At 44.2% G+C, this 27,750-nt stretch overlaps 3 protein-coding genes across 7 annotated transcripts in view; all 3 read left to right on the forward strand.

The window, feature by feature from the left end:
- Window positions 1–27,750, forward strand: part of LOC148126548 (uncharacterized) — a 152,580-nt gene that overhangs the window by 105,287 nt on the left and 19,543 nt on the right. Inside the window, exon 1 of one of the 4 annotated variants that reach the window (XM_087928163.1) lies at window positions 11,214–11,276. The exons of 1 other annotated variant lie outside the window; for it this stretch is intronic. The gene's annotated coding sequence lies outside the window, so the exon portion shown is untranslated. Of the gene's footprint in view, window positions 1–11,213; window positions 11,277–21,383; window positions 21,433–23,416; window positions 23,487–27,750 lie in introns of those variants that run through there. 2 more of the 4 variants (XM_087928158.1, XM_087928159.1) reach the window with 2 other exon arrangements.
- LOC148126550 (uncharacterized) overlaps window positions 1–27,750 on the forward strand; it is a 165,296-nt gene that overhangs the window by 105,249 nt on the left and 32,297 nt on the right. The gene's annotated exons all lie outside the window — the stretch shown is intronic.
- Window positions 11,177–27,400, forward strand: LOC113451700 (uncharacterized). Of its 2 annotated transcripts, XM_087928443.1 has the most exons (3): window positions 11,177–11,276; window positions 15,518–16,987; window positions 27,298–27,400. In XM_087928443.1, the coding sequence occupies exons 2-3, from the start codon at window positions 16,235–16,237 to the stop codon at window positions 27,352–27,354; spliced, it is 810 nt and encodes a 269-aa protein (XP_087784569.1). In that variant the 5' UTR covers window positions 11,177–11,276; window positions 15,518–16,234; the 3' UTR covers window positions 27,355–27,400. The 2 variants fall into 2 exon arrangements, with proteins under 2 accessions (XP_087784569.1, XP_026578883.2); XM_026723098.2 differs by lacking the exon at window positions 27,298–27,400 and having other exon boundaries at window positions 15,518–19,436.

Consider the following 27,750-nt stretch of genomic DNA (forward strand, 5'->3'; position numbering starts at 1 on the left):
TCTAAGCACATCTGGAACTCTTTGGGGTGTTTTTTTTTTTGAGGTTTTCTTTGGTCATCTTCTGATATATTATACCAGGTTTCTTTTAGCACAACCCAGAACTGTTCTTTAGATTTAGGTTATCTTATTTCTTTCTCTATTCATCTGATGCCATACTGTGTCCATACTAGTCAGATCTGAACTCTGTCAAAGCCAGTCCATCACTATGTTTTATCAGCTCTTTTTCTCAATAAATATCATTTCACCGCAGGAGCAGTGTGTTTGGGACCCTTATCATGCTGAAAAATAAAAATAAATTCCTATCAGGCACTTTCCAGAAGAAATGGCATGATGAATTAAAACCTGTGTGTACTTTCTAGCGTTCATGATCTCACCCGTATTGCCAACACCACTGGCAGAAATGTAGCTCCAAGCCAGGACAGCACCATGTTTCTCTGAAGGCCACAAACACTCATTTGTCCATCTCTCTCCAACTCTTCTCACATATTGTTGACAATTGGATCCAAAAATTTCAATCTTGGATTCATCATTCCATAACATTATTTTTTACTGATCCTTAGTCCAATTTTTGTGAGGTTTAGCATATTTGAGCCTTTTCATCCCGTTCCCCTTCTGCAAAAGTGCTACCCGTCCACAAAGACCATTCCTGACTGAGCTCCTTCAGACTGGAGTAAGGTCAACTTGGCATCCCAATTAAGCTGCCAGATGCTGAGCCAGGTCCTTAGTGGATTTCCCCATCAGAATTTGAACGTTTCCAGTGAATGGCTTGTGCGGGCTCAATCAATGAAGGTTTTTAAGAGGAGATTGGACAACCATTGGTCTGGTACAGAGTCTCCCATTAGAGAGTCAGTCCCTTCCAACTCTTATTCTGTAAGAACTTCATGAACTTTTAGGGCTCAGCACATAGCTAATTTTGACAAGGAAAGTGGTAGATTTCACTGTTTTACTTGGCTCAGTTGCAAAGGTAGGTTGTTAAGAGTCAAAAAATAATGGTAGCAGGTAACCAGTGAAAACATCTTGCAAAGGCCTTGGTAGAGACAGGACAAGCCTGCTTTTCGTCTTCCTATCACAAGATGGCAGTCAAATAAGCAGCATCCGCGACTAGAAGAAAGCCAACAATATAATAGCGGCATCTGTGGTGGAGCTAAAAGGAGTTAAAACATCGAGTACTGCATCGCTAGAAAAGACGGGGGTTGGGTGGGAGCAGAAAGGAACTTTTGGCTCACTCATGGGAGGAATGTGATGTGCAGAGTAGCTCTTGTGCACTTCCAGTGGAAGAGGAGCAACTGAAAGGTGAGTTGAGGAGTGAAAAGAGCATTTTTTCAGGGTCTCCTCCTTGTGCAGGGTATTGGGCTAGACCTTCACGGTCCTTCCAACCCTGTTATTGTGTGAGGCTGGGAGCAAGTAGGGCTGTTTGATTTCTTCCACGCCATGGAAGCAACAGGGTGAAACAAGTAAGTTGCTGCTACATGTTCCTTTCCTTCCCTGGTGCTGCTTAAAACTGGTGGCTGCAATTTTCTGCTGGTTGGGAAGATTTAAAAAGTCTCTTTCAAGTTAAATTTGATTCTTTGGTAATGGCTTCTCTCCAGAAATTATGAGTGCTCCGTCACTGGAGGCTTCTAAGAAGAGATTGGTGACCGTTTGTTTGAAATGGTATAGAATCTGCTATCTGAGCAGCGGATTAGACTAGAAAACTTCCAAGATCCCTTTCCAACTCTGTTATTCTGTAATAGACGTGCTGTTTTCTTGACAACAATATCAAACTGATCTGCCTCTGATCTCTTCTGGGATTTATGTTTTTTTTAACTTCCATCTCTAGCCAGCAACCATGGTATTTCCTATTGGTGCCCCATCTGTGTATTAACCAGGTTCAACTGTGCTTAACCCACCCCCTTAAAAAAAAAAAAAGCTATTGAGGACCTTTTGGGATGGTTGTATAGGTAGTCCTCACCTACCACTTGTTCCCTGAGCCTTCAAAGTTACTATGGCACTGTAAAAGAAGACGTACACCTGCTCCGCAAATTTGTGGTCATAGCAGCACTTCTTCAGTGACCACACACCAGCAATTCCCGTGGTTTTGAAGGTGCAGGAAAAGGAGTTTCACCCATTCAACTTCTACCAACTGTTGCACATTTCTGATGGTTGCAGCATCTCACACTCATGATCCCCATTTGTGACCTTCCCAGCTAGCTTTTGACAACCAAAATAAATGAGTATACCGGCAGGAAATTGCAAGTCACAGTGATGTGAAATTGCCTTTTAACAACCCACAGTGATTTGCTTAACAACAGCAGAGGAACAGATGTAAGTTGGCAGTCATGTGACATCATGCTTAATGATTGGGCTGCTTAGTGACAATGACAGTAAAAAAATGACAGTATTTTCTGCCCTTATTTGGAGCTGAGGACGTCCATGAGCAAAACTAGTGCTTCAAATCTTCCTGAGGCTTTAAGTATCATTTCATTCAGTTAAAGCCCCACATCTCTAAAGTTAGCTCAGATGTTTTGACTATAACCATTTAAGGACATTTTTGAGGCTGAAACACATGAAGTTTTTCCATATATATATTTGTTATGTCTCCTCTTGGAAATTCAAACGAACAAACACAAAGCAGCCATTTCACAATCAAATCAAACTGAAGGAAATAACAAGATAACAGCTGGCAGAAACTGTTAGGACTCCCCTTCAAAATTCAAACAAACAGAGAACTCTTTGCAGTAACGTCCTCATTCAAAATAGTCATTTTGTTCCTGACGAAAGGCACCAGCTCAGCTGTGTCCTTTTATACCCATTAAGGCAACGTGCTAATTAACTGGCTTGCCCTTCAGATTAACGTTTCCTGGTTCTGACGTCAATCCACGATCTAACAGTCATCAGAGTCAAAACTCCCCACAGGACCGATCCTTCCAATCACAACATATATTTGTATTTACATTTCTCTCTGTATGCATATATCTACAATTGTACAATCTATCTTTTTTATTTTATAAAAAGAAAGCCAAAATAGAGAAGCCAAATGTGGAAAAAAATAACATCTTGTGATTAAATATCTTGTAGAGCCACCTTTAGCAGCAATAACTTGAAGTAACTGTTTTCTGTATGACTTTATTAGTCCCTAACATCATTGTGGAGGCCCGCTCTTCTTAAAACATTGCTTCAGTTCATTGAGGCATTTATTTTTTGCACATCTCTCCTGAGATCCTGCCCCAGCATTTCGATCAGGTTGAGGTCACTAGGCCATTGCAACACCTTGATTCTTTTCTTTTTCTGTAATTCTGTTGTAGATTTGCTGGTGTGCTTTGGGATCATTGTCCTATTACATAACCTGACGTCGGCCAAGCTTTAGCTGTTGGACCGGTGGCCTCACATTTGACTCTAGAATATTTTGGTATAGAGAAGAGTTCATGGTCGACTCAATTATTGCAAAGTGTTCAAGTCTTGTGGCTGCAAAATAAGCCCAAATCATCATCCCTCATTCACCATGCTTGACGGTTTCAGTGGTGGGATTCAAATTTTTTTTACTACCGGTTCTGTGGGTGTGGCTTGGTGGGCATGGCGTGGCTTGGTGCTGTAAAACCTGTAAAATCTTCATTCCCATTCCACTTCAGGAGAAAGATACTGCAAAATTCCCATTCCCTCCCCACGCCACTAACCTGCTTTCCAGCTCCATTCTCTTGTGCAGGGCAACAAAAGAAGACCCAGCCAATCAACTGGGACTGGGAGGCGGAGAATAGATAGGGGCGGGGCCAGTCAGAGGTGGTGTTTGCCGGTTCTCCAAACTACTCAAAATTTCTACTACCGGTTCTCCAGAATTGGTCAGAACCTGCTGAATAGCACCTCTGGATGATACGTATGAGATTTTTGTCAAACGTAGCACTGTGTATTACGGCCAAACAATCTCCATTTTGGTCTTGTCTGTCCAAAGGACAATATTCCAGAAGAATTGTGATTTGTTCAGATGCAACTTTGTAAATATTAGTTGTGCTGCCCTGTTGCTGTTTTTTTAGAGAGGAGGCTTTCTCCTGGCAACTCTTCCAAAAGAAACTTACCTCTTTAGTCTTTTTCTGATTGTATTTGTCATGAACTTTAAAATTTAACATGCTAACTGAGGCCTGTAGAGTCTGAGATGTAACACTTTGGTTTTTTGCTATTTTTCTGAGCACCGCATAGTCTGACCTTGGGGTGAATTTGCTAGGATGTCCACCCTTGGGAACATTGTCTTGAACGTTTTCTACTTCTAAATAATCTTCCTCGCTCTAGGATAAATTTTAAATTATTTGAAAATGTCCTTGTAAACCTTCCCATTCAATGGGCAGCAACAACACCACAATGCTGGAGACCAGCAAACTCCTTCAACTTTGGCTTTTATAGAGGTACTTGCTGATGATCAATTGATCAAGGGCACTCAAAGAGTGTGCACTTTCTTTTTCGCATGACTGTATTTGCCAACAAGCCATTTTATGTTTGAATGGATTTTATGCTTGGATCTCAGTAGTGTTCCATGTGTCAAATGAATCATAATTAATGTAAGAGATTATTCTAGCATTGTGGCATGTTTGCTTTTTTGTTGTAATATATACCCCCCCCCTTTTTTAACAAAACAATTTATGCGTTGGTTTTTAAACCAATTAATAAACAATTAAAGTTATACTTTTGTTTGAATCTTACAGACAAAGATGATGCCAATAAGAGAACTCTAGACAACTGAGAATAACAAGCAACACTGAAAAGGAAAATGAACTGAGGCAGAAACACATCTATTTTACATTTCCTTTAGAAAACCACACAATTCTTCTCCTTCTCCAGCAGCTGAGAGACAAAGGAAAGAAAATCAGTAAGAAATTTCAACCTGGAAAAAGTAGAATATGCGGAAGTCAAAGATACATTACATGAAAAAGTCAAGGGAGATTGTTTTTCCATTCAGAAAAGAGGGAAATATCTGGAAGCCAGTGGGGAGGAAAAAGTCAATTAGAAAGTCATGTAGGGCTGACAGTAATACAGGTCTCACCCTGTGAGGAAGAAAAGGGATTGAATCAAAGCACTACTAAACAAGGGATCTCATATTTTTTTTGACCTCCTCAAGAATATCAGTGGAAAAGCTCCATAGATACGCCTATTGTGGGAAAAGCACAGATTGTAAATCATAGCTTCTTGTAAATCACGAGATGATCCACACAGGAGAAAAGCCGTATAAATGCTCTGAATTTGGCAAAACTATGGTCAGAATAGCTCCCTTGTGGTGCATGGAAGGATCCACACAGGAAAGGGTTCCCAATGTGGTTACTGCTTTGAGCAAGGTAATCTGGTGATACATCGGAGGACTCACATGGGAGAGAAAATCTTTGAATGTCCTGATTGTAAGAAAAGTTTCATTAGAAAATCTCACCTCGTGAGACACCAAAGGACTCACACAGGAGAGAAACTGTTCTGTATTAACATACTCCAAAAGGTAAATTCTGATTGGTCCGCATGAACTGCATTCTGATTGGCCTACTCAACAACCGTGATTAGCTTACTTGGAATCGATTGCAATTGGCCGAGCCGATCGCGGGAGTACTGTCATTGGCCGACAAGCCGCGAGCAATCCCTATATGAAGGGCTGCCGTGGCTCCAAGATCTTGTACAGGTCTGTACAATGAAATAAAGAGCTTGAAGTACACTGGTCTCGCGTCTCTGATTGGAACCGATCTACCCGATCTAACACTGGCGACGAGGATGGGATTGTGAGACAAGAGACCAACTGAGCACGTGGCGAATCGACCCTGAATGACTGACGAGATGCCAGCAGCAACTTGCCACCCGCACCCTTCGACCAGGCAGCTGAGGACTGGGAATCATACAATGACCGATTCCTAATGTTCCTCGAGAGCAGCAATTTAAAGGATGCCAACGGACAGAAGAAGAGGGCCGTGTTCCTGACGCACTGCGGGCCCGCAGTGTTCAAGGTGGCCAAAGTTCTAGACAAGCCTGCAGACGTGAAAGAGATGGACTGGCCCGACCTCAACCGGCTACTGCAAAGCCACTACGCCCCTGCTGTGCCCAACCTCATCAGACTGCACGAGTTCTATCGGAGGGTCCAGAAAGAGGGCAAGAGCATCAGTGACTTCGTGGCCACACTTAGGAACCTCGGGGGCAGGTGCGGGTTCACCGACATGGACGAGGCTTTGTGAGACCGTGTGGTCCTCAGGCTCAGGGACCCCATCCTCCAGAGCCGGCTGATGGCAAGGGCGGACATCTCAGTCACCAAGGCCATCACCGAAGCAACTGCAGCTGAAGCCACCAAGCAGTTGCGGCCTGGATGCAGCAGATGAACACAGCAGACCAATCCACAACTGTGGAAACGGCATCAACCCCAGAAGGACATCCGGAGGCCAGCCACAAGGCCACCACACCATACACCACGGGGACCTCGACTCCTTCTCCGAGACCGAGGACAAGGAGGAGGAGATCCACCAACCGCAGGCGGAACAAGACCGGTGGGAACGGCGAGGCCGTAAGTTGGGGTTCCAGTGCGCTAGGTGTAGAGGCGACCATCCCCGCTCAGAGTGCTGATTCCTTGACGCCATCTGTCGGCACTGTGACAAACGGGGGCACATCGCCAAGGTGTGCCGGAATAAGAGGAATCACAGCCCACGGCGATGAGACGGCAGCCCTGGCAACGAGATGGCAGCCCCGGCGATGAGACGGCAGCCCCCCCAGGACCAGAGACCGACACGCCGAGAGCCGGTGGAGCTGGGACGGGAGGAACAAGCAGTTCAGCGAGGCCTGGCGCAAAGAAGAGACCCATTAGACGGTCATCATCGGGCACTCAACTACCCTCAACGCCCGGAAAATGCATGTGGAGGTAGGCATCGAGGACCAGCCATGTGAGATGGAGGTAGATTCCGGATCCTACCTCTCCATGGTCTCCTGGTGTACAATCAAGCGCCTGGTGCCTACCATCCACAGGTGCGAACTAGAAAACCAGAAGCTGACCCTGAAGGACTATCAGGGAAACCGCATTCCCGTGGTCGGGATTGGACATTTTAAAATAACATTCAAGGGGCATGCAGAGGTGCTTCCACTCACCATTGTGGATAAAGACCGCCCAAGCCTGCTGGGACTACAGTGGTTCACGCCATTGGGGATTGAGGTGACGGGCATCAACCATGTCGCCAAGGCGGACTGGAAGAAACGCTCGTGAGGGACTTCCAGGAGGTCTTCAACGGCAACCTAGGCAAGTACCGGGGGTCCCCAATATCTTTCAACCTAAACCCGAACATTGCCCCAATCCACCTTAAGCCATGGCGAGTGCCATTCGTGCTCAAGCCCAAAATCGATGAGCAATTGGACATGCTCATTGCGCAAGGGGTCTTAGAGCCGATAGACCATACCCAAGCCCCTATAGTCACCCAGATCAAGCCAGATGGATCAGTGAGGATCTGTGGTGACTACAAGGCCACCCTCAACCATGCCCTGCAGCAGAGTGCTTACCCCGTCCCAGTGGTACAGCACCTTCTGCACTCACTGGAGAGAGGCAAAGTCTTTGCGAAACTCGATCTGGCGCAGGCATACCAGCAGCTGCCAGTCAATGCTGAGACAGCAGAGGCGCAAACCATCGTAACCCACCGGGGGGCATTCTTATGCAAAAGACTCCAATTCGGAGTCAGCGTGGCACTAGGGGTATTCCAGAGCCTGATGGAGAGACTATTACAAGGGATAAAAGGGGTGGTGCCCTACTTCGACGATGTGCTAGTGTCAGCTACAAATAAAACCCAATTGGAGAGCCGCCTAAGGGAGGTCTTACAGAAATTCAAAGACATCGGGCTAAAAGTGAAAAAAGAAAAATGTCAACTTTGCACAGAGAAAGTTGAGTTCCTGGGGTACCTTCTAGACAAAAACGGAATCCACCCCACGGAAAAAAAGGTTAAAGCCCTCAAAGAAGCCCCTAGACTGCGAAATAAAACGGAATTGCAGGCTTTTCTTGGACTTATTAATTTTTATAATGTTTTCCTGCCCCAGAAGGCGACCACAGCGGAACCCCTTCATAGGCTGCTGGACAAAACAGCCACCTGGGCCTGGGGGAAGTGGGAAGAAAACGCTTTCAAACAAATAAAAGACCTACTAACATCAGACGCAGTCCTCATGCAATACAGCAAGACCTTACCATTGACCGTGACCTGCGACGCTTCACCCTTTGGTGTCGGAGCCATCCTCAGCCACACGCTGCCAGACGGGAGAGAAGCACCCATCGCCTTCTTCTCAAGAACGCTATATAGGTTTAGGTTTACACATAGGAGAGAAAGTCAAGGAAATCCACATTAGGCAAAGGTGATAAGTTTAGAGAAGGCTTAAATTTCATTTTTGATCTGTCGTTGGAAGTGTAGCTGAGAAATTGACTGTTTAAGTTGCAGCCTGATTCATTTTACTGAAAGATATCTCAAAAGTAGACCTGTGATTGGAGAGAAAAAATGGAAAATATTAATTTGATAACGGTGTACTATCATTTTTGTTGTTGTTATCAAGCCTTTCCCTCTCCACAGGATCCCTATAGCCATTTCCCTCCTCCCCAGGGTCCCCACAGGCCTTTTCCTCCCCTGCCGCATCCCCACAGGCCTGACTCCCACCCCACCAGGCCTCACAGCCTCCTCCTCCATACCCTTTGAAGATCTCTGAACCTCAAGCTGGTGAAGCAGGCCAGGATAGGCATCCCAGGGCCACATGACGGTATCCTGGAAGCAGCCGTTATTTTCAGTATGCTCGGGATTCATCCCTGGGCCATGTGGTGGACTTGTGGAAACGGCTGCCATTTTGTCCCAGCTGCCTTAGGGTCAAAATGGCGGCTGCTTCTAATCACTGTCACATGGGAGAGGGAGAAAACTGCTCTGTTTTGCTACCTTTAACACTGTGCAAACTGCATTAAGGGATTGTGGGTGCACTGAAATAATGGATGGAAACTGAACAAGGAGAGATTTAACCTGGAAATAAGGAGAAACTTTCTGACAGTGAGAACAACCAACCAATGGAACAGAAGTTGCCCTCGGAAGTTGTGGGAGCACCATCACTTGAGACTTTCAAGAAGAGATTGGACTGGCATTTGTCAGAAATGGTGTAGGGTCTCCCATTTGGGCAGGGGGTTGGACTAGATGACTTACAAGGTCCCTTCCAACTCTGATTATCTGTTAAATATTGTTCTCTCTCTGTGACCTAATGGAGACTTCTGTGCAGGCAGATTTACATGGCATTTAGCAAATATCAAATTTCCTCCTTCAGGAATGAATTGGCACTGTGGGTGCTCTTGGATGCAGCCCTGGCCAGCAGGAATGAAGCTGGCTCCCTTGGAGTGTCTGCCCTGATGGTGCTGCCATGTCCTAAATCCTTGGGAGCCACAGGAGATCAGTCATAACGTTTTGGGATTGTGGGAAAACTCTTCTCCCCCACCCACCCCCGGAAGAATGAAATATTTTGGGTAATATCAAAATATTATATTTCCCCAAAGGAGAAATGGAGAAACATGCTTTTAAAGAAAGAAAGCAGACTTGGTCTTTCTTAATAGCCTCCAGAAGATATTTTGTGTTAAGAAAGATTGGGCCAGCCTATTCACAAATAAAAGACCTTCAACTCCCGCAATGGGATTAAAATTTATATTCTCCACCATCCAAATTCCAAGAACAGGAGTCTCTAAAGATTCTCAGTCATCCAGGTCATGGTTGTCCCAAAGATGCTTTTTCAGGAGGCAACTGGACATTCTTGTTTGTTTTCTTTTGAAGACATTTCACTTCTCATCCAAGAAGCTTCTTCAGCTCTGACAGGAATTTCATTTCCCCACTATCCTGTCAGAGTTGAAGAAGCTTCTTGGATGAGAAGGGAAACATCTTCAAAAGAAAAACAAAAACAAAACAAGGAAGTCCAGTTGCCCTTCTGAAAAAGCACCTTTGTGACATCTAAGAACAGGACATGACCTTTTAGGACATAATAGGATTAATCCACTCCCATTAGAATAGCCAAAGAGACAGAGCTCAATACATCGCACAACCCCAGCATCATCACTTAAATCTATAAAGATCCAACCAGTAATTCAACCAGTTGGTTAGCAGCCCTGGAACTACAGGCTCAGACGTGGTATTCAGCAGGTTCTGCCCAGTTCTGGAAAACTGGTAGCAGGAATTTTGAGTAATTTGGAATACCACCTCTGACTGGCCCCGCCCCCATCTCTGCTCCCGAGTCCTAGATAATTGGCGGGATCTTCTTTTGTTGCCCTGCACAGGAGAATGGAGCTGGAAAGCAGGATAGTGGGGTGGGGTGAGGTGGGAATGGAGGTTTTGCAGTACTCTTTACCTGGAGTGGGGTGGGAATGGAGATTTTACAATATCCTTCCCCTGCCACGCCCACCAAACCATGCCACACCATGTCCACCAAGCCACGCCCATAGACCCGGTAGTACTCAAGGTGGAAATCTAATTCCTCTGGAAATTGGGAAGGTTGCTCAGAGCAATTCTTTAGGTTCTGCGAGAATGAAGATAAAAAGATACTACAGGTGATCCTTCACATACAACCACAATTGAGCTGGGCTTACCTAGGAAGAAAAAAAAGGGGTGCGTGTGTGTGTTATCCTATTCTTCAAAGCTCCTGAAAGCAGGACAAGAAAGAACAGAGAGAGACTTATTAGAAAGGGACCCAACCTAGAATTAAAGAGAAACTTCCTGTCAGTAAGAACAATTAATCAGTGGAATGCCTTGCTCCCAGAAGTTCAGCAGAGGTTTTTAAGAGGAAACTGGACAGCCATTTATCCGGAATAGCATAGGGTCCCCTGCCTGGAGAATTGGTCCCTTCCTCCAACTCTTATTCTGTAATTCTGTAACCACTTCATGACTATTTAGGGCTCAGCATGTAGCTAATTTTCACAAGTTAAATAGTGTCACATTTCTCTATTTCACTTGAATCGGTTGCAAAGATTGCAAAGATCGGTTGCTCGGAGTCGAAAATGACTCAGGGGCATGTAATCAGTGAAAATGTCTTGCAAAACACCTTAATAGGTAGAGACAGGACAAGCCTGTTTTACCGCCTCCTATCGGGAGATGGCGGTCAGATGGGCAACATCGGTGCCTAGAAAGCCGTCAATAGTAGAGTAGAGGTATCTGGGGCTGAGCTTTAAGGAGTTAAAACATCAAGTACTGCATTGCTAGAAAGGAGGGGAGGGGAGGAGAAGCGCAGGATCTACCGGATCACTCATGGGAGGAAGGTGATGCGCCGAGTAGCTTTTGTGCTCTTCCCAGGGTCAAAGCAGCAGCTGGAGGGTGAGTTGAGGACAGGTTGGAGGAGAAGCTGTGAGCAAGAAAGGCTGTTTGGTTTCCTCTCCAGCGTGGAAGCGGAGAAGCCACTAGCATATAGAATAGAATATAGAAAAGCACAATTGGGTGTGACCTTGGATGTCATCCGGTCCAACAGCCTGCTCAAACATGAGACAAGTGGCTGTCCAGTATCTTCTTCAAAGTCTCTAGTAGTGGAGCACCCACAACCTGGGAAGGCAAACTGTTCCACTGTTCAATTATTATCAGGAAATTTGTTCTTGTTTCTAGGATGCTTCTCTCTTTTCATTGGTTTATCCATTACTTCTTGTCTTGCCTTCTGGTACTTTGAAGAATAAGTTAACTCTCTTCTTTGTGGCAGGACCTCAAATATTGGAACAGTGCTTATCATGTCACCCCCTAATCCTTCTTTTCACCAGACTAGACATACCCAATTCCTACAACTGTTCTTTATATGTTTTAGTTTCAAGCCCCCAGTCGCGGTTGTTGCTCTTTCATTTCTACTGTCAATAAGTTTTAAGTCCAGTATAGTTGACCCTCTAATTATGTCTTCTACCTTTTGCACAACGAAGTTGTCAGGTTTGTGAGGAACCTTGAAGAAGAAACTGGACAGGCAATTATCCAGAATGGTATGGGCTGTACTGACTGACATGGGATTGGACTAGAACAGTGATTCTCAATCTGTGGGTTGCGACCCCTTTGGGGGGGTCGAATGACCCTTTCACAGCGGTCGCCTAAGACCATCGGAAAACACATATTCTCGATGGTTTTAGGATCCGAGCCATAATTTTATGGTTGAGGGGTCACCACAACATGAGGAACTGTATTAAAGGGTCACGGCATTAGGAAGGTTGAGAACCACTGGACTAGAAGATCTCCAAGTTCTCTTCCAATTCTGTTGTTCCATTATGGACCTGCTGGGGTTGTTTGTTTGTTTTGGCAATAATATTGGATTGATCTGCCACTGTCTTTTCTGGAATGTTTGCTTTTATTATTTCCATGTCTTGCCAATAAGCATGGTGTTTCCTATTGGCACCCCATCCATGTATTAACCAGGTTCAACTTTGTTTAAGCCAGCACTTTTTAAAAAATAATTATTGAGACACTTTGGGATGATCAGTTGTATAGGTAGTCCTCGCTTACCACTTCTTCCCTAGGCCCTCAGAGTTACTATGGCGCTGTAAAGGCACATACACAGCGGATCCACAAAATTGTGGTCATTGTAGCACTCGTTCAATGACCATATGTCAGCACTTCCTGTGGTTATGAAGGTGCGGAAAAAGGACTTGCACCAATTTGGGTTCTGCCAACCGGTGCACATTTATGATGGTTTTAGCATCCCACACTCAGGATCCCCATTTGTGACCTTCCCAGCTAGCTTTGCACAAGCAAAATCAGTGGAGATGTCAGCAGGAAGTTGCAAACCACGGTCATGTGACCTTGCCTTGAACAACCAAAAATGATTTGCTTAACAATTGCAGAGGAACAGTTATAAATTGGCACTGTCATGTGACATCATGCTTCATGATCGTGCTGCTTAGTGACACAGATGCCGGTCCCAAATGTGGTCAGTGAGTGAGGACTACTTGAATTAGGATGTCACCAGAGTGGTTGTGGACAATATTTTCTGCCCTTATTTGGAACTGAGGACTTCCATGGCAAAACTGGTGCTTCAAATCTTGCAGAGCCTTTAGGCATCATTTCATCAGTTAAAGCTCCCACATCTCTAAAGTTAGCACAGAAGATTTGACTGTAACCAGTTTGGGATACCTTTCAGGCTGAAAACACATGGATTTTCTACATATATACATATTTGTAGGTGTGTGTATTTGTACTTCGCTCTGTATACATATATACAATTGTATAATCTAACCCCAGCACTTCTAGTTATATTTCATGATAACCCTTTAGACTGCTAAGAATTTGTTTTTACACAAATATTTTATTAATTCATCAAAATGAGGATACAGAAGTGTAAATAAAAAATTAAAATATTGGAAAAACGGGAGCGAAAGGGGAAGAGAGAAAAGTGTAGGGGAAAGGAAAATGAAAAGCGTTGATTTCTGACTCCTTTTGGAGCAGTAGAATAATATGAAACCTCAACTTCTTAAGATAATAAATACTAGCACTTCTATAACAACAAACCTATCTAATCAACAAAGCCCAAAATCAAACTTTCTTTTTTTTTTCTATCTGAAGAACAAATTCCAAAAGCAGTTTCCATGTAGAAACAAAATTAATCCTGTTCTTTTTTTTTAACCAAGGCAGTCAATTTATCCATCTCTGCTAACTCCATCAGGTTTTACAGCCATTCATCCTTCCATTTTTGTGCATGTAGCATTCTTGATGTCATCAACATATATAATATCAAAGTTTCATTTCAAGTTCTTTATCCATTAAACCTAAGATAAATCTTTCTGGTTTTATCTTTATATTCTCTTTAAGAAGCTTTGGTATTAAGATGTGAATTATACTACAATATTTCTTGGTCACATGTCCACCATAAATGATAAAATCTCTTATTTACATTTCCAACATTTGAGGTGTCTCTACATATTCTTGATAATGTTTTTGATGTTAGATACCAACCATCATCATAAAACCATTTGGTATATAGCTTCCTGCTACCAAGATCCCTTCCAACTCTGTTCTATTCTTCCATTGTTCAAGCATTATATTGCATTCAAAGTTCTTTGCCCACTGAGTCATACAATGCTTTACATAGTCATTCTGCAAGTTCAATAACAGTTTATAAATCTTAGCAACAATATGTTCAATACTACCAAGTAGCATTTCCAATTCATTTTTCACAAAATCGTATCCATAGCTCTTTTTTGTCTAGTTCAAATCTTTCTTTTGATTGTAAATATATAAACCAATGACAAACATCCTTCTGATTCCAACTCCTGTTTAGATTTCAGGATGTCATGATAATTGAAAAAATATTATTTGACCATAAGCCTGCCAGTCTGGCCTTGCTACCATTTCTTTTCTTTAAAAATGTTTCCGAGCAGACAGCCAAAGAGGTATCATCCTAGAGAACTTTATATTTCTTCCAAACTCTTAAGATGGTATGTCTAACAAAGTGATTATTAAAATCAACATTTGCTTTAACCTTATCATACTATAAATAGCTGTGCCATCAAAATCTGTATTCATGGCTGTCAAGCTCAAGTAACTTCTTATTTTGAAGAGTCATTTGCTCTTTTTTCCAGAAAACAACAAGCATCAAAGAAATTTCAAAACTGATAAATCCCAACCTCTTTCCTTAGCATCTTGCAATAATTTATATTTAATTCTTAGTTTTTTCCTTTAACATCAAAACTTAGAGATGTCCATCTGCCATAGTTTAAATTGAGTTTCAATTATAATATTTAAAGTATGAGAGAAATAGCATGTTTTGTAAAACATTTATCTGAATTATCCCAATAATTGCAGTATGAAGAATTTGTGATTGACCCAAGTCAAACAAGTGTATTTCATGAATGAATATTTGAACTTGGGTCTCAGTAATCTTCAGGCGTGAGAGTCTACTGGTTCGGACTGGTTTGGGTGAACCAGATGTTAAATTTGCCTCTGGTTCACCGAACTGGTGTTTGAACTGACTGACAGTCACCCCTCCCTTCTCCTCCAGAGGTTTCCACACAGCCCATTTTCAATGCAGGTAAGTGCAGAGTCTGCCTGAAGGCTCTGGGAGGGGGGGAACGGGCCTTCTGGAAGTAGCGGAAGTCTGGAAATAGGCCTGTTTCCTGCTTCCCTCGGGCCTCTAGAGCCTGGGGGCCTCCCAGAAGCCCGAGGGAAGCCTCCGGACCCTTGGGAAGGTGAAAAATGCCCCTACCGGAAGTACCAGAAGTCACAACATGGGCCTGTTTCTGGCTTCCAGAGGGCCTCTAGAGCCTGAGGGAGGTCGTTTTTGCCCTCCCAGAGGCCCGAGGGAAGCCTTTGGCCCCTTGGGAAGGCAAAAAACGGCCCTCCCTGAAGTTCCGGTAGGCCACGCCTACCATAGCCATGTCCACCCAGCAACTGGGCAGCGAACCAGTTGCTGGGACTTTTGAATCCCACCCCTTATAATCTTCAATGTGTCAAATGAATCATAATTAACATTAGAAGCTATTTCAGCATTTTGGCATGTTTGCTTTTTACTTGTAATGTATACTTGTTTTCACATCTTCTGCAATCATTTTATAAATAAACAATTTTAAAGTGACACTTTTATTTAAATCTTACAGTGAAGAGGATATCAATAAAAGCACTCTGGACCAACTGAGAATAACCAGCAACTTTGAAAATGAAAGCAAATTGAGCCTTCGGAAAAGCACACAATTCTTCTCCTTACCCAGCTGGTGAGAGACAAAAGAGAGAAAATCAAGAAGATATTTCAACCTGAAAAAAGTAGATTATGCAGAACTCAACAATAGATTATACAAAAAGGTCAAAGGAGATTATTTTTCATCCAGAAAAATAGGGAAATGTCTAGAAGTGGGTGGAGAGGAAAAAGACAATTGGTTAGTCACAAGGAGTAGACAGTAAGGCAGGCCTTGCCCCGTGAGGAAGAAAACAGTATCAAAGCTCCATGCAACCAGAGATCACACATATTTTTGACCTCTTTAAGAATATAAGTGGTGGGAAAGCTCCATAGATGTGCCTATTGTGGGAAGATCACAGATAGCAAATCATAGATTATGCATGACAGGAGCCACACTGGAGGAAAGCCGTACAAATTATCCAAATGTGGGAAAAGCTTTAGTTAAAACAGCTCCCTTGTGGTTCATGGAAGGGCCCACACAGGCGAGATGCGCTAAAAGTGCTCCCAATGCAGTAAATATTTTTGCAAGCATGGCAACTTAGTGATACATCAGAGGACTCACATCAGGGGAAATCCCTTTGAATGGTCCAATTGTGGGAAAAGTTTCATTGCAAATTCCCACCTGGTGGTACACCAGAGGATGCACACAGGAAAGAAATCATATAACTGTCCTGATTGTGGGAAAAGTTTCATTGCAAATTCCCACCTGGTGATCCATCAGAGGACTCACACAGGAGAGAAGCCCTTCGAATGTCCTGATTGTGGGAAAGGTTTCAGTCAGAATTCTAGCCTGGTCATTCACCAGAGGACTCACACAGGAGAGAAACCCTTTGAATGTTCTGATTGCGGCAAACGTTTCAGTTGGAATTCCAACTTGGTGAAACACCAGAGGACTCACACAGGAGAAAAACCCTTTGAATGTCCTGATTGTGGGAAAAGTTTCAGTCAGAATTCTGACCTGGTGAACCATCAGAGGACTCACACAGGAGAGAAACCCTTTGAATGTCTTGATTGTGGCAGAAGTTTCAGTCAGAATTCTAACCTGGCAACACACCAAAGGACTCACACAGGAGAGAAACCCTTTGAATGTCCTGATTGTGGCAAACGTTTCAGTCAGAATTCCAATCTGATGACGCACCAAAGGACTCACACAGGAGAGAAACCCTTTGAATGTTCTGACTGTGGGAAACATTTCAGTCAGAATTCCAGCCTGGTGATACACCAGAGGACTCACACTGGAGAGAAACCATACGAATGTCCGGACTGTGGGAAAGATTTCAGTAGTAGGTCTAGCCTTATAAGTCATGTAGTTTTGCATACAGGGGAAAAACCTTTCAGATGTTCGGTTTGTGGACGGTACTTCAGACGGAAATCATCCTTTATTGCACACAAGGTAATCCATATGAGGCAAACGCTGGCAGGTTTAGAGAAGGCTTGAATTTCATTTCTGATTTCCCATTGGAAGTGTAAGTGAGAAACTGACAATCTGAATTGCGTCTTGATTCGTTTTAGTCAGCATCTCTCAGGATTATATTTTTTGGTGGAGGGAAAAAATGGAAAATATTAGTTCGATAAAGGGTAACTACTTTTGTGTTTGTCAACAGAGGTTACTGGATATTTCCTTTTACAAAATTTGTGGAATTTCTCAAAACGGCTTTTGGATGGTGTTTTTTGTATATTGATTATTGAAATCCTAAATAAGACACTGGCTACCTCAGAGTTGGGGGGAACTCTTGCAGGGCTAGCTCAAGCCCAGGCTTGCTCCCCCAGGCATCGCTAGGCCTCCCAACATCCCAAGACACCTATTGCTCTGATTCCCAACCCTTGGTTCCTCCTCTCCCAGGCCTTCTCCTCCCTTACAGGGTCCCAGCAGGCTTTTCCTTCCATCCACAGGCCTTCCCCACAGAATACCCTCAGGCTTTTCCCAATCCCACTGGCTCCCTGAGGACCTTAGGCCATTACGAACAAATGGAGCACCCACAATTTCTGGAGGAAAGGTTCATGCGAACCTGATGTTAAAGTTACATCTGGTTCGCTGAACCAGTAATTCAATCGACCGGCTGGCCCCACTCACTCTGCCCCTCCCCTCCCAGGAATCTCCACGCAGCCCATTTTCGATGGAGGTAAGTGCACGATCTGTGTGGAGGCTTGGGGAGGGGGAAAAAAATGGCCATTCCGGAAGTCCAGAAACGGGCCTCCAGAATCTGGAGGAGGCTCTTTTTGCCCTCCCAGAGGCCATGGGGAAATCTCTGGACCCTTGGGAGAGGGAAAACGACCTCCCCCGAGCTCTGGAGGCCCACTGGAAGCCGGAAACAGGAAGTTTCAGTAGACCATGCCCACCGTGGCCATGCCCACCTAGCAACTGGGCAGTAAACCAGTTGCCGTGGATTTTCAAATCCCACCCCTGAGGAAAGCCATTCCACTGATGAATTAGTTCCACTTGCAGGAAATGTCTCCTTAATTATAGGTTAGAAACCTTTTTTAAAAGTCTGTTCTTTTCCTGCTTTGGACAATATGTCGACCCACTCTTTTCTGTGTCAGTCCCTTAAATATTGAAAGACTGCTATTACGTCACTCCTATTCCTCCTTTCTGTTAGATAGACACTAGAGACATATCCAGTTCCTGTAATCGTTCATCTTATGTTTTACTCTCCAATCCCTAATCATCTTTGTTGCTCTTCTCTGCACTCTTTATAGAGTCTCAACAGTGACCAAAACTGGATGATGTAGTCTTACCAGCGCAGTATAATGCAGTGTGATACTATCGTATCCTTCTGCTGATGCAGACTAGGACTGCATTGGCTTTTTCTGTAGCTGCAGCCCAGTGGGTGTTTACTAGGAGTCCTGGATTCCTCTCACAGTTACTGTTGTTGAGCCAGGTCAAAATGAAGGTCCTTTTTAAAACTGGAGGGCTATGGGTGCAAAATGTTGATCTGAATGTTCATGCTTTGTTTTCCCAATATCCTACACCGAGGAACTTTTAATATGTGGGAGCATGTATGGGGATGCCCTTGACAGTAGACTTACCGAAAAGCTTGGCATTAAAAATGAGCGATGCAGTCGCTTGGCCTCCTTGGTTGCTGCTCTTGCGAATGGCTCTCCAATCCTCTTAAAATCCTTCCTCCAAGCCCTTCTCTTTCCTCTCAGCCCAACGTCTTGGTGCAGCCCAGATGAAGTCTCCTTGTGTTTTCCGGAAAGTTGGGCACCAATGTTCCCACGTTCCCCTGTGGCTGTTGGGGAGGATCAGCCTCCCAGTATGTGGAGGAGAAGAAGTGGGGAGGACTCAGGGAGACCTGAGTTCAGAGGACTCCTGGCTGGAGGGGCCCCCTCTGAGGGCTTGAACTGTGTTAGGAGAAGGCCAATGGCATCTCGAGGGTGATGGGAGACCTGAGAGGCATCCAGGTGGGCTTGGCCAATGGGCAGTCCTGTCCAGGTGGGCTTGCTTGGAGATGCAGCCCCTGAATCTGCCTCTCTTACCTGCCCAAATTCCCTTTCTGGTGACTGCTGCATCCCTGTGTCTCGCTGCCCATGTAAGGGAACAGCCCTGTCTTTGAATGTTTTCAATTTCAATTTTAGTTCTTTTACGGGTTGTATAATGATCCATGCTGAAAAAGAAGCTTTCCACTGTGTTTACAAATGTCATTACAAAGAGATCAAGAGAGTTCTGTAATTTTGTAGAACGATAAAAGAATTTCAGGTCAAGGGACAGGCCTGGGAGCTCCAATAACTGCCTGCAGAGTATTTGGGGAAAGAGAGACTGGTGTGCACAAGAGGCAGGTTGATTGAACTCCAAAGAGACTTGAGTTGTTGGAATAAAATATCGCTGCTTACATTCTATCAAGCCAGTCCTGCTTCCTCTAATTATTCCATTATATTCTCCCCTTTCCAGCTTTCACTAGCACTGTTGATATCACTTAGTTTGGGTAATGAATCGTCTGCAAAAAAAAAAGCCAGCAAGCTCAGAGAGCACCAAGGACCCCTCATTTCAAACTTGAGCTACAAATATTCTCCTTTATTGGTAATTTTCCACTTTTCTCCAAGTTACACGGCTATATAAAGGCCGGCGGTTTCCAGAGAGCAGAAAACCTTGCAAGTAAAGATGAGGACTCAGAAGGAGATGGGGGCAGCTGTGGAAAAACATGTCTCTCCTCACCCCAAGAAGTCTCTCCTTCCCTTCCCACATCTGGGGATTCTCCCCCCTTTATCCTGATTGTGCCCTTTCTCCAGCTCCTCTCCCCTTCTTGCAGCATCCTTGCCTACCTAGCACCCCTTGTGCACCCTTCCCTTCAAAGGAAGCCCTGGCATACAGAAGTGTGAGGACCCAGGGCATGGCACAAAGGCAACACAGTCAAATAAGCAAGAAGAGTCTCTTTATTATCTCCAACTTTGCCCCCAATGTCCAGGTTACCTTTGGCTGGAGAAAAACTCTCCCAGGAACAGCCTTTAAGTGGAGGAAATTCCGTCCGAAAACAAAGCACATATAAACTGTAACTAAAAATCCACACAAACCACGCTGCAGTAATTAATCTGACAGGGCAGGAGAAGGAATTGCAGACTTAAAAGCACAGCAAAACACACACAGTTGGGAAGACGCCAAGAACACAGATAAGCCTCCACGATACCAGATAATTCATGATTTGCTCCCAACAACTTGCTGTGCACAGCTTCCCTTTTTAAATAGTGTTCCCAGCTGCAGCTAATGAAGGGAATCAGGGCCCTTTCCTACACCATAAGCCATGCAACTCACATTGCTCCCTTCTCCATTCCTTTGAGCATTTGTGTATAGGCACTTGAGTCCTGTATGGCTAACCCTGGATACGCTTCCTGTATCTCCTAATTTATATCTCTGTTTTTTTTTCCTTATCACTCACTCCCCTCCATTTTAGAACAGGGGAAGAAAGGCCGGAAATGGATCATCTACTCAGAGTGAGCAATTTTCCATATTTTGGCGGGGTAGGAAGGAGAGAGGTGTGAGTCTATGGGAGCCCAAAACTGGATGGCATCGAATAGCCCTTTGGCAGAGTAAGAGTGAATGATGCATTTAAATGCAATTTGTTAGCCAGAAGAGATGCCAACCAGACTCCTCTTGACATACCATATAAGGTGAGATGTTATGTTTGTATTGAGCAAATCCCAACATCTAATGCCAGGGTGAAGGATGGTGGGTGTCGTAATCCAAACACATCTACAGGTCTTCCTTGCCCATCTTCAATAGTGATGAATTCGTAATTTGCATTTAGAGGTGAAGATTAGCACATGCAAAAATAGATACATATAGAGATATTTCTTAAGTTTTCACGGGTACTTACATGTACGGCATTCAGCTTTGTTCGGGTATTTTCCCACGTCATTGTAGTTGTGCTTTTAAAGTTGTAGCAACATTTCGGCATAATCTCATCTGCCATTATCAGGCTTCTTCCTATACAGAAGCCTGATGATGGCAGATGAGATTCTGAGGGAACGTTGCTACAACTTTAAAAGCACAACTACAATGACTTGGGAAAATACCGGAACAAAGCTGAATGCCATACATATATGTGTGTGTGTGTGTATACATATAATCTCGGTCCTTGGTTTTGGGGTTTTGGCCTTCCAGTGCGAGGAGTGGGGTGGGTTGAGGGTCTTTTGCGGTCCCCGGTTGGAGGGCTTTGGCATTGCTCGACAGCGCCCCACTCGTCCCTTCTCCTTGGTTGCTTCAGCGAAGGAGTTAAACGCAGAGCTTTTCTTTGGCGCCTAGAGAGGAGGCAGGAAAGGAATCCAGCTTCCTTCCCTTCTTTCTGGTCTCCCGACGTCTCTTAAGCCAGGCCTGCGGGGATCCCCTCTCGGGGAGAGCGCCAGGTGGGCAACGCCGCTGCCAGAGGGGGAGGAGACCAGGAGGGGGAAGGAAGAGGAGGGGGAATCCCCAGGTGAGGGAGGGGAGGAGGGATTCCTGGGGGGAAGGGAAGGAGAGTGAGGTGGGGTTTCCCCAGTTGCGTCCCCTCCGCTTCCGAGTCCCCGCCTTTCCTCGCAAGGTTTTCTGCTCCGTGAGAACCGCTGCGCCGCCGCTTCTCCTCCTCGGTTGCTGATTCTGCGAACGGCTCTCCGATCCCCTTAAAAACCTTCCTCCGAGACCCCCACTCCTTCCCCGCAGCCCAACATTTGGTGCAGCCCGGCTCCCAGGGTGAGGCCGCCTGGTGTTGGGCACCACCGTTCCCACGTTCCCCTGTGGCTGCCGGGGAGGATCCGCCTCCCAGGAGGGGAGGAAGAGGATCTGGATTCAGAGAGATCGTGGCTGGAGGAACCCCTGGCATCTGAATGGCGGGTGACTGGAGACCTGAAAAAGGCCTCCAGGTGGGCTTAGCCAATGGGCAGCCCTGTCCAGGTGGGCTTGTTTGGAGATGCACCCCCTGAATCTGCCTCAGTCTCTCACCTGCCCGGATTCCCTTTCTGCTGACTGCTGCATCCGTTTCTCTCCCCACTAACCGATCATCATCACCCATGGAAGTTTTCAATTTTAGTTTTAGCCCTTTTTATGGGCTGCACAATCTACCCTTAAAAAGAAAAAGAAGCTTTCCACTGTGTTTACAAACAGCTTTCCAAAGAGAGGAAGGGGGTTCTCTGATATACAGGTAATCCTAAACTTACAACGGTTCATTTAGTGACATTTCTCAAGGGACATTGGCGTTGGAAAAAGTGACTTGTGGCCATTTTTTACACTTGGGACCATTGCAATAGCCCCATGGTCATGTGATTTACACTGGCAGCTGGTTCATATTTATGACAGTTGCCGTGTCCTGGGATCCTGTGCAGGGATGGGATCCCACAGGGTTAACTACCAGTCCGGTCATTTAAGAGGTTCGGTGATATATGATGTGCTTCCCTGCACTCTGCTGGGCGTGCGCCCGTAAATCATCAGCAGCATGCTGCGTGCAGAGAAGCAGCCTTTCAAAAAGCCCTTTTTTCCTGCTTTTTTAACTGCAGCTGTGCCTTGCACAGCAGCTGAAGTTGAAAAAAATCAACTCTAGAAAGAGTGCAGAGAAAATCAACAACAATATTAACGGGACTGGAGGCTAAAACAAAGGAGGAATGATCGCAGGATATATCCAGTCTAACAGAGAAGGAGTAAGGATTACCTGACAGCTTTTATGGCTTTCCTCCAAAGGGTGGTCCATCATTGGAGGATTTTTAAGAGGAGATTTGACAGCCATTTGTCTGGAACAGTATAGGCCAGGATCTCCTGCTTGGAGAATTGGTCTCTCCCACCTCTATTTATGTAATTCTGTAAGACCTTCATAAACCTTTAGGGCTCAGCACATAGCTAATTTCACAAGCTAAGTAGCATCACATTTCACTATTTTACATAAATTAGTTGCAAAGGTAGGTTTCCAGGAGTTGAAAATGACTTGATAGCATTTAACCAGTAAAAACATCTTCCAAACGCTTTAGGTAGGGACAGGACTTAGACTTAGAATAACTTTATTGTCACTTTGAAGGTACACTAATCAGCATACATTAAAATGAAATTTCATTGCATACAGTTCTCAAAGAGCCACCACCTCTAATATATATAAAAATGATAAAATAAATAAACATGATAAACATGATAAAATACATAAACATGATAAAATAAATAAATACAAAGTATGCATATAGCCACATATAAAAGTGTTCTTTTGTCTCTTAATGGAAGATGGCGGTCAGATAGGCAGCATCAGTGACTAGAACCGTCAAAACAGTAGAAGCATCCATGGTTGAGCTTTAAGGGGTTAAAACCATCAAGTACTATATTTCTAGAAAGGATGGGAGGCAAGGAGAAGCACAGCAACTTCCTCTTCCAGATCACTCAGTGGGCAAAAAGGGGGTGTGCAGAGTGGATCCTGTGCTCTTCCCTGGGTCAAAGCAGCAGCTGGAAGGTGAGTTGAGGGCAGGTGGGAGGAGAGTCTGGGAGCAAGTAAGGCTGCTTGGCTTCCTCCTTGATGTGGAAGCAGAGAAGCAACTAGGCTGAAGCATATCAGCGGTTCCTGCTCCTGCTGCAGGTTCCTTCCCTCCCCAAATTTAAGTCCTCTGGTGTTGCACACTGTTAAAAGGGTGGCTGCAATTTTCTGCTGGTGGGAGGATTTAAAAAGTGTTTCAAGTGAAGGTTGATCCTTTGGGAGTGGCTTCCCTCCAGAGGTTGTGGGGGCTCTGTCACTGGAGGTTGTTAAGAAGAGATTGGACAATATTTTATCCGGAATGCTATAAGTTCTCCTGCCTGATTAGAAGATCACCAAGGCCACTTTTAATTCTCTTATTCTATATGTACCTGCAGTTCCCTCAACAATATCAGACTGCCAATAGTCACTTGTGGGGGGTTTGTTTTGTTTTATACTTCCCTGTCTTGCACACTATTTCCTATTGAATAGAATTCTTCATTGGTCAAGTGTGATTGGACACACAAGGAATTTGTCTTGGTGCAGATGCTCTCAGTGTACATAAAAGAAAAGATACATTCGTCAAGAGTCGAGAATCATCAGGTACGACACTTAATGATAGTCATAGGGTACAATAAGCAATCAAATCATACTAGGAAACAGTCAATATAAATAGTAAGGATACAAGCGAAAAAGTTACAGTCATACAGTCACAAGTGGGAGGGGATGGGTCATAAGGAGTGATGAGAAGATTAATAGTAATAGTAGTGCAGGCTTTGTAAATAGTTGGACAGTATTGAGGGAATTATTTGTTAAAGCAGAGTGATGGCATTTGGGAAAAAGCTGCCCTTGTGTCTAATTGTTCTGGTATGCAGTGCTCTATAGCAGTGGCCCCCAACCTTTTTTGTGCCACGGCCCGGTACCGGCATCACAAAATGATCCGCGGCCCGGTACCGGCATCACCACGCATGACAAGGCAAGGCGAGCCGAGTGACCGGCCAGCCAGCCGTCCCCCGCTTCTCCCCGCCACCTTCAACTCCTCCTTTGTACCTTTGTCGATGGGCTTCGCTTCGGGACAGCTGCTCGGCTCGCCTTGCCTTGGGTGCTGAAAGAATCCTCGCGCCTTAGTTTCGTTCAAAGCCCCCCCCCTTCGATGAAACTAAGGCGCGAGGATTCCTTCAGGACCCAAACGCTGCTTTCCAACTGGAAAAGCTCACCCGGAAGCACTTTCTCGTCAAACAAGATGGCGGCACCCAGCAAACCGGCGGCCCGGTAGGAAATGTTCCACGGCCCGGTACCAGTCCACGGACCGGTGGTTGGGGACCCCTGCTCTATAGCATTGTTTTGAGGGTAGAAGTTGAAACAGTTTATATAAATATTTTCATAGCCCTCTTTTTGACTTGTGCAGTATACAGGTCCTCGGTTGAAGGCAGGTTGGTAGTAACTGTTTTATTGGTGCCCCCATTCCATGAATTAACCAGGTTAAACTAAAAAAATAGCAATTGACAATGTTTTGGGATGTTCAATTGTATATCTAGTCCTTGCTTGCCATTTGTTTCATGAGATTTCAAAGTTGCAATAGAGTCACTGAAACAGTAGGCGTGAGCTTAAATGCACTACGGCGGTTGGTAGAGGACACGAAGGCCTGGAGGAACGTTGTCCATGGGGTCGCGATGGGTCGGACAAGACTCTGCAACTAACAACAACACCTGGTCCACAAATTTGTGGTTCATTTGTGTTCCTATGGTTATGAAGGTGCAGGAAAAGGAGTTGCGCCAATTCATGTGTTGCCAACCACTGCACTTTGATGATGGTTGCATCCCACACTCTTGATTCTCACTTGTGACCTTCCCAGCTAGCATCTGTAAAGCAAAAATCAGTGGGGATGCGGGCAGGAAGTTGCAAGTGCGGTCATGTGAAATTGTCTTTAACAGCCCACAGGGGTTTGCTTAAGAACTGCAGAGGAACAGATGTAAGTTGGCACTGTCATGTGACATCATGCTTCACGATCAGGCTGCTTAGTGACACAGATGCCATACTCAAATACAGTCACTAAGTGAAGACTACTTGAATTGGGATATCACCAGAGTGGCTGTGGAAAATATATTCTGCCCTTACTTGGAGCTGATAACTTCTATGGGCAAACGGGTGCTTCAAATCTTGCAGAACCTTAGGCTTCATTTCATCAAATGAAAATAATGGTAAAATAAGGAAGGGAAAGGGGACAAGAGAAAAGTGTAGGGTCAAGGGGAAAAGAAAAAGAAAAGCATTGCCTTCTGACTCCTTTTGTTGCAGTAGAATAAGGTGCTAACATAAAACCTCAACTTTTTTTTAACCTTTATATGATATTATATACTAGCCATTTCTATAACAACAAACCTATCTAATCAAGCAAAGCTACAAATCAAGGTTTCATTTTTTTTCCACCTCAAGCACAAAGTCTAGAAGCAGTTTCCATATAAAAACTAAATTAATTGTGTTCTTTTCTTTAATCAAGGCAGTCAATTTAGCTAACTATGCTAACTCCATCAGGTTTTGCAGCCATTCATCCACTATGGGAATGTAAATATTCTTCCATCTTTGCATAAATATTTTGATGCCATCAATACATACATACATACATACATAATCAGTGTTACATTTTTTCAAGTTCTTTATCCATTAATCCTAAAAAAAAACCTATCTGGTTTTATCTTTATATCACTTTAAGAGTCTGTATTAAGATGCCTATCCTACTCCAATATTTCTTTGCTTTGTCACATGTGCACCATAAATGATAAAAAACTCTTCTTTATATTTCCAAAATCCACTGCCTTTATATCATTCCCTAACCATGTCATACCATAAGTAGTTGTGCCATCAAAATCTTAATTCATGGCCCTCTAGCTCAAGTAACCTCTTAATTTGGAGAGTTGCCCACTCTTCTTGCCAGACAAAGCAACAAGCATCTAAGTACAATTTCAAATCTGATAAACCCAATCTCCTCTTTCCTTAGCATCTTGCAATAATTTACCATATTTTTTGGTGTATAAAATGCATTCCCCGCCAAAGAATGGGTGGAAATGTCTGTGTCTTATACAGCAAATGTTGCCGAAGGCCTGCCCACCCACTGGCTCCCACTCTTCGGCTTAATTTTTGGCCTCCGCATCCCATTTTCAGCCTCTGCATGCCCCATTTTTGACCCGTTCCAATCCCCGCTGCCTGGAACGGGCTGCATGGTGTGGCCCACGGGCCGGATGCGTCACATGCTGGCCATGCCCACGCCTGGTTTAACAGAGGGGAAAAAGTCACGGTACATCACATGATGACACCATGACAACACGAGTTTGACACCCCTGGATTAGAGAAATCAACAAAAGTAACAGCATGCCTTCAAAGGTTGTGTGTCCTCCATCACTGGAGGTTTTCAAAAAGAGACTCAACAGCCACTTGCCTGAAATGATATAGGGTCTCCTGCTTTAGTGTGTGTGTGTGTGTGGGGTGTTGGACCAGAAGACTTTCAAGGTCCCTTCCGGCTCCCTTATTCTGTGTTCTATGTTACATTCATCTTAATTGCAGAGATTCTACCCAATAATTGCCATACTAAGAATTTGTAATTCAAAAAACTCAAAAAGAGAATTTCATGATTGAATGGCTACGTGAACTTGGATCTCAGTAATCTTCAGTGTGACAAATGAATCATAACTAATATAAGAGGCTGTTCTAGCACTGTGGCATGTTTTTTAGCTGTAATGTATTCTTTTTTTCCTTTTATGACATCTTATGTAATCATTTTATAAATAATTAAAGTTATACTTTTACTTGAATCTTACAGAAAAAGAGGATGCCAATAAGAGCACTCTGGACAACTGGGAATAACAAGCAACTTTGAAAAGGAAATGAAATCACGCTAGAAATCAAAATATTTTCCATTTCCTCCAGAAACCACACAATTCTTCTCCTTACCCAGTAGGTGAGAGACAAAGGAGAGAAAATTAAGAAGAGATTTTTAGCTGGAAAATGTGGAGTATGTGGAACTCAAAGACACATTTCATGAAAAGTCAAAGGAGATTATTTTTTCATTCAGAAAAAGAGGGCAGTGTCTGGAAGTCACAGGGAAAGGTCAATTGAATAGCCACATAGGGCATACAGTAATGCAAATCTTGCCCTGTAAGGAAGGGAACAATAGCCGCAGTCAAACCACTGTTAAACAAGATATCACAAATGATGGAAAAGCTCCACTGACATGCATATTGTGGGAAAAGTACAGATTTCAAATCATGGCTAA

This window comes from Pseudonaja textilis, chromosome 2, assembly GCF_049901715.1.
Source record: "Pseudonaja textilis isolate UNSWEBS1 chromosome 2, rPseTex1.2, whole genome shotgun sequence".
Lineage (NCBI taxonomy): Eukaryota > Metazoa > Chordata > Lepidosauria > Squamata > Elapidae > Pseudonaja > Pseudonaja textilis.